At 33.3% G+C, this 12,977-nt stretch overlaps 1 protein-coding gene across 2 annotated transcripts; it reads left to right on the top strand.

Annotated features, from left to right (window-relative positions):
- Positions 1-1,242: 1,242 nt before the first annotated feature.
- LOC107863184 lies at positions 1,243-9,805 on the top strand. Of its 2 annotated transcripts, none has more exons than XM_016709001.2 (16): positions 1,243-1,792; positions 3,434-3,555; positions 3,644-3,732; positions 3,821-3,856; positions 4,040-4,133; positions 4,754-4,796; positions 4,884-4,984; positions 5,402-5,469; positions 5,586-6,079; positions 6,169-6,235; positions 6,342-6,467; positions 6,848-7,416; positions 8,075-8,210; positions 8,295-8,363; positions 8,478-8,609; positions 9,188-9,805. In XM_016709001.2, the coding sequence occupies exons 1-16, from the start codon at positions 1,590-1,592 to the stop codon at positions 9,299-9,301; spliced, it is 2,463 nt and encodes an 820-aa protein (XP_016564487.2). In that variant the 5' UTR covers positions 1,243-1,589; the 3' UTR covers positions 9,302-9,805. The 2 variants fall into 2 exon arrangements, with proteins under 2 accessions (XP_016564487.2, XP_016564486.2); XM_016709000.2 differs by having other exon boundaries at positions 6,169-6,253.
- The last annotated feature ends 3,172 nt before the right edge of the window (positions 9,806-12,977 follow it).

The following is a 12,977-nucleotide window of genomic DNA, read 5'->3' as shown; positions in this document are numbered from 1 at the left end:
CCGGCGGGTTGGTTCGCCGGAACCGACCATAGGGGGTCAGATTTGATGATTTTTCAGTGACTGTGTTAGCATTTATGCGTTTTTCAGATGATTGTGTATTGTGCATAGACTCTTTCGTTTGTGCGTGTATGTGAGAAAATAAAAAAAATAAAAAATGGAGGGATCTCCTGTAGAGTGAAGTATATGTGAGTATATATGGCAGTATCCCTTTTCTTTTCTTTTCTTTCTTTTGCAATTATAGAGAATAAATAAATTTACACAAACAAGCAAATTTATATACACAAAAATCTCTACACGGAATTATTTACATTGTAGTGAGGAGTTTTTATCTAATACAAAAATATGAACATATACTGTAATAATGATTTTGAAAATTCCTTTTTTATTATATTATCCAAATGACAACTGTGGAGATATATAACAATAAGTGAATAAACACCATTTCAACATTTTCATACATGCTTTTTCACAATCAAATTCATAATATATATGGTACACGATTAAAGAAGAATCTGAAGGATTTGAATTGCATAAAAGGTGAGAATATCGTATCTGGAAACTTCAACGTAATTCCAACTTCAATGACTGATTTTTCCCTCTACTCACTTTTCTCCTTTTTTTTTTTTGATACAGTGTAAAAATCTGATAGATAATATACGCCCATTTCCTGGGGTTGGGGAGTCCTTAAATAGAAGGATTTTGGGAGAGTAATTTAGGATTTAAATTTTGAATTTTTTTTTATAAATAAGATAATGATCTCATTTTTTAATTAATAAATAAATTATATAAAAACTAAATACTACTACTAATAATAAAAAATATTAATTAATTATTTTTTATACTTAAAAAAATAAAATAAAAATTATAACTAATTTAAAAAGAATAGATCAAAACTCGATTGGATAAAAAATTACGTATCTATAAGTCTCACCAATCAAACTATGATAATTAAAATAAGATGAAGGAATACGAAAGCAAATGTGGTAGTCAAAACCGGAGGGAAAGGGGCGTTGGGTAAAAAAAGTAAAAGATTACTGACAGCCATCTTAAGAAAAGTAAGAGCAGTCAATAAAAACAAAAAAAATTAGTATAACAAGTTTAAATTTTTTTTAAAAAAAAGAAAGGAGAAAAGGAAAGGAAAAGAAAAGAAAAAAAGGTTGGTACAATGAGTCAAGAGGTCAATGGGGGGCTCAGAATTCACGTCCTTCACTCTCTTTAAGTCTATAAATTGAGAGAGACGCAAAGATAACATAATAAAACAGAGGGAGAGAGAGAGAGAAAGAGAAAAACAGCGGGCAGTGGGATCAATAGATCAAGTTGTTAGTACCTGTCATTATTAGTTGTTACTCTTCCTTATTTGTCTTCAAAGAATCCACCAACGTCTCCTTCCCACTTTTCTCTCTCCTTCTATTTCCTCCCTTACATTTCCCATTCATACAAACACATTTTTTTATATAAAAACAACAACAAATACCATCAACTTGATTTTTGTTCTACATTTTGCTCAACTATTTATATATATACATACATAGAAAGAGAGAAAGAGAGAGAGAGAGAAAGGAAGAAAGAGATCTCTTGTGTTGGTGAATATGGAACAAAAGCACGTATTGTTATCGGCATTGAGCGTTGGTGTTGGAGTTGGCCTTGGATTGGCTTCAGGACAAGCTGTTAATAAATGGACAAGCGCTGCAGAAGGCATAACCCCTGACCAAATCGAACAGGAACTTCGACGCCTTGTTGTTGATGGCAAGCATACCAAAATCACCTTTGAGGACTTCCCTTATTATCTCAGGTAATCTTATTATTATATGTGGTTTGTAAATTGAAATATGTTTTGAAAGCATTTGTTTTCGACGGTAGGACCATTAAAGCATGTGCAAGTTCGTTTGGTTTGTTTTTGTCTTTTCTTTTCTTAAAATAATGATCATTTTATGATGATTCCCTGGATCTCATGATTTTTGTTTGTGATCCTGTCACCTGCTGTGCATTGTGGCGCATTTTTTATGCATCTTTTTCGAATTTGGAATCCTTAAGTTGGGAGCTCTATGCAATTTATTTAAATTTTATAATTGTTTATAAATCTCTTGATATAAGTTTCTTTTTAATTTCTATTTTCTGTTTTGTCTCTGTACATCCCCTTAACTTTCACTTTTTATTGGATTTGATTGAACTGGCACCATGTGACCTGTCCAATTTTGAGGGATAGGTAAAGTTACTCTTGCTAAGTAGAACACTGGTGGTCCTGGGATGGGGTTATGTTACTTGGACTCTTCAAAAATGATGTTACAGCCATGTTGGATTCTTAGAAAATACCTACTTTTGGAGAATCCGTCACACACCTGTCAGACATTTTTGAAGGGTCCGAGCAATATAGCGATGCGATGTTACTCTTGCTAAGTAGATCTTTCACATATTCAGTTTTTTTCGTAATCCTCTTTGCATCTCAGATGTATGATTTTCCAAAATCGCGCTTCAGTAAGCAAACCATTCTTCTGTTCTATCTTCAGGACCTACTAGAAGGTCCATCACCGGTAACATGTACTTGCTTGCAGTCTACAACATGTTGTATGCGTTTCTGTAGTTATAAATTATTCCATTAACAGTAAAATGAAAAATTTTGAAGTTAAAATTATTTCTAAATATAGAACGGAGTCATTAGTTTCGGGACAAACTATAAAGGAAAGACTTGGACTATGAATTTTCAATAGTTTCATTCTACTAGTCTCGATTGTTTAATAAGCATATAGATAGATGGGAGAGGCCCTTTTTTATATAATATAATGTTCGGGTCAAGCTTGAAGGAATATTCTACCATTTACGTGTTATCTCCCACCAATAAAGGTAATATGCAACTCTGTCCACTAAAGCTTAAGCAGTTGAGGTTAATCACTGAGTGTTTAAATTGATCAGCTCTATCTAACTCATTAAAATATAATATTCCCTCTGGTTTTATTTTATATAAGAATGTAAAGAAGACCTTTAAATCTGTGCAGTCTTAAACAACCGGCGTGCATAAGATATCAAAAATGTCCTTTGTATTGTGGTCTTAGACATGCCATGTCATTCCTATAAGGCTGTGTCACTAAGAGTGACATGAGAACGATGGAATAAAGAACTTGCTAAATATAGAAACTTTGCATTCTATCATGAAATAGACTGAAAGGGGAAGTAAGACGCTAAGTGAAACAGATTGAGTAGTCTTTTCTGCTTAGTTTCGCCTAGTCTCGATCCTCACCTAAATGTTCTGTTGTTGGAGAGTTATGCTAAATTTCATTGTGGTAGCTCCTCTAAGATCTTGGTCAAAGTTGAAATATTTTCCTACATATCTGTCTCCAATTTGTTTTACCCCCATTCTACTTCTCTGATAATTTCTATGAATATATGTTGAAAATGGATCGAACTTATTAGTCTCCCTCAAATGTGACTTTGACAGTGAACGAACACGGGTATTATTGACAAGTGCAGCATACGTTCATCTAAATCACTTAGATGTGTCTAAACATACAAGAAATCTTTCTCCTGCAAGTAGGGCCATATTACTTTCAGGGCCTGCTGGTATGCCTTTCGCCTTTAAATCCTTTTCAACTTCGTATGTTATTATCTGCATTTAGCTCTTTGACTGTGCTCTGGTACATGAATGCAGAACTTTACCAGCAAACACTTGCGAACGCTTTGGCGCATCATTTTGATGCTAAACTGCTGCTATTAGATATAACCGACTTCTCTCTAAAGGTATTGTGTGAGGATTCTTTTCCAGTATTTTAACATATCTTCTGTTGATACTTCTATTCATTCTATTCTATGGATCAATCATTTACAGATGCAGAGCAAGTATGGAATCTTCAAGAAAGAATCAGTAAGTACTGATGTTTACTCTCCTAGGAAAACTATATTCTTTGTTGAGCAAAATGTTGTCGTCTTCAGACCCATTATTCATGTTTCTTGAACTGTTGAATCTGCATTCACTTTCAGTATAATTAAAAAGGAATCATTTTACCCCTAATGGAGTATTACCTTATTCAGCATTTTATTTTTGTAGGGTTTCAAGAGGTCAACCTCAGAGTCCACGTTGGGACGTTTGTCTAGTTTGCTTGGTTCGTTTTCAATTCTTCCAGCAAGAGAGAACAATGGAGGTATATGACAAAAGGCCAAGTTCTTCAGAATTTGGTACACTTAATTGTGTTTCTGATAATATAGAGCTATGCAGTGCTAACTTGTTTATGTAAATTAATGAATATATCTGCAAAACTTAAATATAAGAGTATGAATCACAAACTGTTTTTATCTCCAGATCTGCTGATTTTGTTTATGCATACCTTATTTTTTAAAGAAGGTTCTGTATGTTTATAAAATTATGAAATAGTAGTTGTCTTACTCTTATAGTACATCAGCTTTTACAGTACCTTTATCTTGTGCACAAGTAGTTTTTGTCCGAGTAAAGGCGATCGAATCTGATTTTAACTTTGTAAGTCCTAACGTGAATTAATTTATCGTTGAGAACTTCTGCAAAGGCTGTTAAGTGTAAAGTTCAAACGATTCGTCAAAAAACAAAGAATTGTAATGTTCAAGTAATTGCTGAAGTTCAACATCAATCTTTCATGTAGAGCTCGGCAGCCAGTAAGCACAATGGTTCTGATTTCAATCTAGACCAAACCAGAATTTTAGATTTCAAAATTTTAGGCTTGATACTTTCATGTTGTTTTACATTTCCAAATGCTCTTCATATACAGATTTTACTCTCTCTTTTTTGCAGGCTCCTATTCAAGGCAACCAGCTATGTTTGACACTAAATCAAGGTATAGCAGTTTTATTCATCAGTCAGATATTAATGCAGGTCATTGGAGTGATATGTTCATGTTAACCGTTACCTTTGTGATATACAGGAATAGGGAAGGTGCCAGCAACTGTATAAAGCATCGCAGAACTGCCTCTGTTTCTTCTGATATAAGTAGCATCAGCTCTGACTCCTCTTCTTCAAGTCCAGGTGGGACACTTGTATGACATTGATTTAGTTGTCATGGCTTTGCTATTTGCTTCCTGCATGTTTATGAATGGAGTTCAGGGTCACTAGCAGTCATAATTTTCCTTTATAATTGTTAGAAAGTTTTTTATTTAGAAATTCATTAAGTATCTTAAAGTATCATATTTTTTTTCGCTCTGATTTTCTTCTTACTAAAATGTGGATTGCATCTTAATGTTTTCTTTTATTGGAGGATCTCATCAAATTTCCTATCTAACCATCAACCAGATTTACTGGATACTATACCTGCAATGGATCTCTAGATTTATCTCTTGCATTTGCATCTGTCAAATTCATGACATCGAATTTTGATTAACCTGTAATATATTATCATATGATTGAAGATCATTTTCTTACCATTTCTTGTTTCTCCCTCTTCAGTAGCTTCATTAAAGCGGATCAACAGCTGGTCGCTGGATGAAAAGATTTTCTTACAGACACTTTTCAAGGTTATAAATTCCCTGAACTTGTATCTGTGTTCTTATGGAATATGTTCTTTTCAGTATCCTTCACTTTTTGATTGTTTCATCTTTAAATAATACTAAAATAAGGAGGTTGCTTGCAGGTTTTGGTGTCGATGTCTGAAACGAGCCGCGTTATTCTCTACATCAGGGATGTTGACAGACATCTTCAATCCGCCAGAGCTTATAAACTCTTTGATCGAATGCTGAAAAAACTATCAGGATCAGTGTTGGTTCTGGGCTCCAGGATGTTTGAGCATGAAGATGATTGTGAGGAAGTAGATGAGAAACTCAGTCTTTTATTTCCTTACAATATCGATATTAGGCCTCCTGAAGATGAGACACATCTTACGGACTGGAAAACACAACTGGAAGAGGATATGAAGATGATCAAGTTTCAAGACAACAAGAATCACATTGCCGAGGTGCTTGCAGCAAATGACCTCGAATGTGATGATCTAGGATCAATCTGCCACGCTGACACAATGGTGCTGAGTAATTACATAGAAGAAATTGTTATCTCTGCTATATCATATCATTTGATGCACAGCAAGGATCCAGAATATCGAAATGGGAAGCTCCTCATATCATCTAATAGGTAGATGCCAAACTTTCAATTGTTATTAGCTTACTTTTCCTTTTGCGTACTTTATGTTTCATGTGTTTACTATGCTGCTCCTGGTGCAGTTTGTCCCATGGATTAAGTGTATTCCAGGACGGAAAGAGTGGTTGCAGGGACTCCCTCAAAATGGAGGCAAATGCTGAATCCAAGGTTTCTTTTACATTCTAGTGTTTTTTGTTGAAACTTGAGGAATTATCTGAGATGGGATTTATTTTGTTCTCTTTTCAATCTAAAATAGGATACTCCGGTGGATGATATTGGATTAAAGCCTGAAACAAAGTCTGATAACCCAACATCTGAGAGTAAGGGTGAATCAGGTCCAACAAAAAAGGATGGAGACATTTCATCTGCATCAAAGGCCCCGGTAAGTGCAGCACCTGATAAAATATCATCACAACCCTTTTTAATGAACCTTTCAGTTGGTAATAGTTGATATAGTTGAACTTGATAGCTGTATTCTTTCTTTTCCCCCCTTGAATGTCATACTGACTAAATTTAGGATGTCTCTTTATGTTCCTCTAAAAAAATTAATGCTGTCTATTTAAGTTACCCTTGTCTCAAAAAATACTAATGCTGTCTACTTGTTTCAACAACATCCCGGCGCTATGTATACACATTTTTATTCTCTGATTTGCATCTTAGTATATCTTTGACTATTCGGTCCACCTTGATCTTTTATTTGTTAATTCAGTCCTCATTTGGTGTTTCTTCTGTTTGCTTCAATGCGTGATATGATATCTACAGGAAGTTATTCCTGACAATGAGTTCGAGAAACGGATAAGACCAGAGGTTATACCTTCAAATGAGATTGGAGTGACATTTGCAGATATTGGTGCCCTAGATGAAACTAAAGAATCACTTCAGGAGCTGGTCATGCTTCCTCTTAGAAGACCTGACCTCTTCAACGGTGGACTCCTTAAACCTTGCAGAGGTATACTACTCTTTGGTCCACCTGGCACTGGGAAAACAATGCTGGCTAAAGCAATAGCCAATGAAGCTGGAGCAAGCTTTATAAATGTCTCAATGTCAACCATTACTTCAAAATGGTTCGGGGAAGATGAAAAGAATGTCCGAGCCCTTTTCACACTTGCAGCGAAGGTCTCCCCAACGATCATTTTTGTGGATGAAGTTGATAGCATGCTTGGGCAGCGGACAAGAGTCGGAGAGCACGAGGCTATGCGAAAAATTAAGAATGAGTTTATGACTCATTGGGACGGATTATTGACCAAACCAGGTGAGCGTATTCTTGTTCTTGCTGCAACCAACAGACCTTTCGACCTTGATGAAGCAATAATCAGACGGTTTGAGCGCAGGTAATTCCACAGCTCGGCACTAATCATTTACTTAGCTTAATTGTTTTGTCCAGTCCTGTGAACTCATTTTCACCAGTATGGTATACAATTTGAAATTTTACTGCTGATCCACCTACATCTCAAAGAATGAAGTTCTAGACAAGAGAAACAAGAGGCAGAAAGAAAGCTAGATTTGTTTTTTTCTTTTTTGACTAGAACTACATGCTGATGGCCTTAAGTTTCTCCACTCTTTGGATGAAGATCTTATTGTCTTATTGCAATCTTCATAGAGATTATCTACCTTGAGCATAAATTTGAAAATCTACAAAACTGATATGCTGAATTTTATTATGTCTCTCTGTTAACTCTTAATAATCTTCTGCTAGACTAGTGGAACAATTATCGTTTTCTCTTGGTGACAAGAAGTCTTCTATTGTCAGAGATATGTTGCTCACCCAAATGACTTTGTTAGGAAGTCTTGCCTCATCTTCTGAAGGTTTATTAAAAAAGCAATTTGTTTTGCAGATATATTACTATGTACAATGGTTCCTATTTATAGTTTGACATTAAGGAAACATTTCTACCGTTTTCAATTTATGATGACATTGCAGAGTTATGATTTTCTGTTGGGCAGACTTATCATGACATATATTTTCAAATTTGGTTTTCTGTTGGGCAGAATTATGGTCAGTTTACCTGCAGTTGAGAATAGAGAGAAGATTTTGAGAACTCTTCTAGCAAAGGAAAAGGTAGAAGATCTTGATTATAAAGAGCTCGCAGCCATGACCGAAGGATATAGTGGAAGTGATCTTAAGGTTTGTGATGTTCTTTTTCCACTATGATGTAAAAATGCGTCTTATTATCTGGAAATAACTGAAGGCATTAATCTCGAAAAACAGAATTTGTGCACAACAGCAGCTTATCGGCCTGTCAGAGAGCTTATACAACAAGAGAGAGAGAAAGATTTGGTAATTAATACATGCCATCTAGCTTCCAATTGTTCTTCTTCAACTTTACCTTTTTTGACTATCTGCTTTATTATGCATGCTTTGTGTTCTCTTATTTATTCTTCTTCCTCATAGGAAAAGAAGCGGCGAGCGGAAGAAGGGAAGAATGCAGAAGGTCATTCAGATAAGAAAGACGAAGCTGCAGAAGAAAGAGTAATATCTTTGAGGCCTCTAAACATGGAAGACATGAGACAGGCAAAGAATCAGGTAACCCAGTCCTTATATTATCAGTCCATTGAGTATTTGTAAAACACAAGGATGCTGAACCACATCACAAAGATATTCCTGGTCTTGTTTGGTTGGACCATACGAAGCACGCACTTCTTTCTTTAGCTTTATTTTGGTCCTACAGCTGATTTCATATCTACTCTTTGCCAATCTTGGATCAGAAATTGCAGTTTTCGGTACACTTCTTGGATATACTATCTTTATAAAGAAAATAGTGTTCCTTATACTCGTGAACATTCCAGTATCTCTTTGCTTTTGAAATTAAGTTTCATGTTGGCAGTTCTACCCACAGAAGTTGCAATTAGCTATTCTACTTTGTTATTAGTGACAATATTTGGCTGATCGTAGGATCATGTTTTTCTAACATAAAAGTGCAATATGAACCAAGAGACCGTTTTATATAGGTTAAGGCGTGGAATAATCAAGTACTTAACCATTTTTAGTTTTCTTTTGTGGAATCACAAATAATGTATGTGAAGGACTTATTTCCTCCAGTTTTATTGTTGCATTGAATTTGGATGTACACACAGATATTCATGAATCATTTTCTTTTGTAGGTTGCTGCTAGCTTTGCTTCTGAGGGATCTGTAATGAGTGAGCTGAAGCAGTGGAATGACCTATATGGAGAAGGCGGTTCTAGGAAAAAGGAGCAGTTATCTTATTTCCTTTAGATCGTTAAATATGTGCATCAAGAAATGATTGTCTGCATTATTTTTCCCGAAAGGGGTGTGATAACCGTGATCACTACATAACCTTCAGAATCAAACCCCCATTCTCCTGAAACAACGGTAGAGATACTTGAGCCTGTGCCAAATGGTCTCCACTTCCAAGGGGTGTGACATGAATATGCATGAAATGTGTCTGTCAAAGGCTTGCTTGCTTGCTTTTGTATATGCATGATCGGAGAAGGGAAGAGAATTCAGCGTGTGTAGAAGCTCAGAGCAACAGTTAGCCGGCACTAGTCCTGTAGGATATCAAAGATGATCTCTGGCGTGGCAATTGAAACAGGCACAGGGGTTTGGAAATCTATCAGCTAGTTATGATTTTGTTCATTAATAGTAATTCCATGTAATAGTGTATTGTAAATTAGTGTTGTATACAGTTAATGCAATAGTGTAATTTATCAATCTCGAGTTTCTTGGAACTAATATATTCGTCATTTGGAACACTTTAAACTATGGATTTGATTCTTTTTTGACATTTATTTGGGAAGTCAATGTACTATGATCCACATGTTGTGATGCAAAATTGCTTCTTAAAGATAATAGGGCTCGAACCTGAACAAAATGGCTTCAGAACATTCTGTTTCATAACAGCTACTATTTCTCATAGGCTCACTTACAATGACTTTATTAAACGGACCTTAAAGTCTTGAGCTTGAAAATTAAAGTTGTTTCATAACTAGTATGGAGTGAAATGGTATTTTCATGGGAGATTTTCCTAACTTTACTAGATTCTGCATTTCTTCGAGAAAATTTGGCTATTAAGCCTTTTTAAGTTTGCATTTAGCAAAATGTCCAATCTTCTTCAAGTTTGTAATTAGCAAAATGACCTCCTTTTATTTTCTCATTTATCGGACAGATAATAGATTTGTCTATATATCTGTAGGAAAAATGGGACATCTCACTAACCCATTTCTTCTTGCTAATAATTCAAATGTGACCACGGAAACAGCTTTTGGCAAACAAAGCAAGGCTAGTATAATAGATCCTCGTCCTTTTCCTAACATTCTCAAAAAACCCATTTTCCTCCCCCTCCTTCCCTCCATTCGCAACCTCCCATAGACAAACAAGTTGACACCCTTTACCAAATCATAAAGATGTAAGTTCTATAAGTGTCACGTCAATATCAGCTATCCACGAGACATAGTGAGAATGATTGAAGTGTTCGATTGTCAGTTGAAATCAAGTTGAGGTGTCTAGTTGAAATCAAGTTGAGGTGTCCGGATATACATTTCAAAGTTGGAGTATGTCCATCACTTATGTTACTTGTCTTTTCCTATTTTTATTAACAGTGTCATTTTTCTTGTTTTGAAACAACTTGTTTTCGTAAAATAAAAAATATTTTTCAAAATTATTTTGATCAACCAAATACCGAAAAAATTGAATACCAAACACAGCCTTAATCAAAACAACAATTTCCATACCAACTCCATTAGCTTAAAAATCAGCAAACCTTGAACCTCCAACAATCTAGCTTTTTCTCCTACAAGAATGTCTCATTCCTCCATTCTCATCCTTCTAATCCCACAGGCAAGCAAGTAGAGACCCTTTACAACATCATAATAAAACTTAATTTTATATGTTCCCCGTCTCAAATTACTTTGATATATTTGATAAAGTTTTATCTCAAAACGATTTGCATGTTTAAAAGATGAAGAGGTAATTAATTATTTTTTAACAATATTTTTATCATTAGTTATTTCAAAATTAAGAGGTACAGAAATAAATAAAACTAAAAAATTAATTAAAAAAATATTAATCAAATCACATTCCTAATTCCTAGTAATTTTTTTTGAGTTAGTGCAAAACCTAAATCAGCCAGCAGAAAATCAGTCATCTTTTACATAATGTATTTGGATCCAAATTCTCAGCGGCGCCGACTGTCAACCTGCAAGGATTATCTCACGACGACAAAATGTGTTGGCGTAGTAAAGTAGAAATGGAAGGTTTAATGGTGGAAAGGTATCAAAAACTAGAGTTAAAGGAGTCGTTGAATCAACCGTTTCGTTACCCAATTGTTTGTGATCAACCAAGCTTTATTCTAAAACTTAGAGCATGACTCGTGTCAGGGCCAATATTAAGATATTTTAATTATGTATTATAAGTTAGATTGATGTCAATGTAAATTATAAAATATGGATACACAAAATATATTAACTACTTGATAGTATTTTCGAAGAAGCTAAATTATTCCACAAGATAATCATGTATAACTTACTTATATAAATAACATAATTTTCTGCATTTTGAAGTTTAATTTTTTAATTATATGACTGAAATTTGTTACATTAAGTATAAAATATGAGATTAAAATTGATACACAAGACTTGACACCTGCCGTATAAAATAGAGAATAATTATTGAAAAAGATAAATGATTATCTAGTCATTACATATTACATTACATGTGGGTTATAACTAAAAGGTTAAAATTGTATTGTATTCCCCTACTAAGCCGACATAAACATTCTTTGCTTTCATTTCTCCTTTTATTAACTTTTTCTTTGAAGTTAAAATTAAATTAATATTTTAAATTTAAATTTTAAGTGTATTGAAAATTATATAAATATAAAAACTATAAGTTTTAAATTTAAGTTATTTGACTTTGAAAACACAATAAAACATACTTCTGTAATATTTTTATCGAATTTTGCTTTTGTATATGTTCTTTTCATTGAAACGTAGGAGTTATTTGTTAGAGTGTATAAAAATAATTTTGAAATAAAATGTATTAGTAATGTTTGCATTATTAATGCTTGTATTAGTAATGCTGGTATTATTCATACTAATATTATTTCTTATACACTATTTAATGTGTTGTATTAGAACTTGTCTTTTCAATCTTGATATATTTAAACAATTTTTTTTTTAAAAGAAGATTGCATATACATTCTAAAATTCATCCGAGATTTAGCACGAGTTCAATATATGTTATTTTTTTCGGAATTTATATGACAAAAATAGAATATAGATAATCAATCATACTTTTAATATGTATTTAGATAATTTAAGTTGTTAACTATTATGATTTATCATAATTTTTATTTAATTTTCAAATAATATACATTATTTTTCTTGTCCAAACTTTTGTGGTATGGATAACCAATTATATTTGTAAAATAATTTAAGTTTTAAATTTTTGTGAGTTATGATAATTTTCTTCAAATTATAATTAAGTGATACTAATATAATTTCGAGAGTCAACCGAATATTTTTTAAGTTGTGATTAAAAAATTTTAAGTTGTTAATTATTGTGATTTATAATTTTTTTTTTACATTTTTTTTGAAATATATAACAAATTAAATTATTTTTAGATATTTTAAGCTGTTAATTATTGTAATTTCTAATACTTTTTATGTAATTTTTGAATAATATATGTTACTCTCCTTGTCCAGAATTTTGTGTCGTTGATAGCTAATTATATTTTTTAGATAACTTAACTTATTAATTAATGTGCTTTATAATATTTCTTTTGTTCAAATTTAAGTGACACAAAGCTTACATGGTCATAATAATTAATTAGGGGTAATATAGTAAAATCCCGATTGAGTAGCAAAGCATATATGTCTTAAATGACTTACAACGACTAATTAGAAGTAACATAGTAAACTTAATACAAAAATAC

This window comes from Capsicum annuum, chromosome 3, assembly GCF_002878395.1.
Source record: "Capsicum annuum cultivar UCD-10X-F1 chromosome 3, UCD10Xv1.1, whole genome shotgun sequence".
NCBI classification, from domain to species: Eukaryota; Viridiplantae; Streptophyta; class Magnoliopsida; order Solanales; family Solanaceae; genus Capsicum; species Capsicum annuum.
The sequence above is the reverse complement of the archived record's forward strand: the minus strand, read 5'-3'. Positions and strand labels throughout refer to the sequence as shown.

What these genes read in the sequence shown, in the direction of transcription:
- LOC107863184 (XM_016709000.2), top strand. Translation starts at nt 1,590, where the DNA reads ATGGAACAAAAGCACGTATTGTTATCGGCATTGAGCGTTGGTGTTGGA. An exon ending in TAACCGACTTCTCTCTAAAG is followed by an intron (nt 3,733 to 3,820) that starts GTATTGTGTGAG and finishes AATCATTTACAG; the next exon opens with ATGCAGAGCAAGTATGGAAT. An exon ending in ATAGTGGAAGTGATCTTAAG is followed by an intron (nt 8,211 to 8,294) that starts GTTTGTGATGTT and finishes CTCGAAAAACAG; the next exon opens with AATTTGTGCACAACAGCAGC.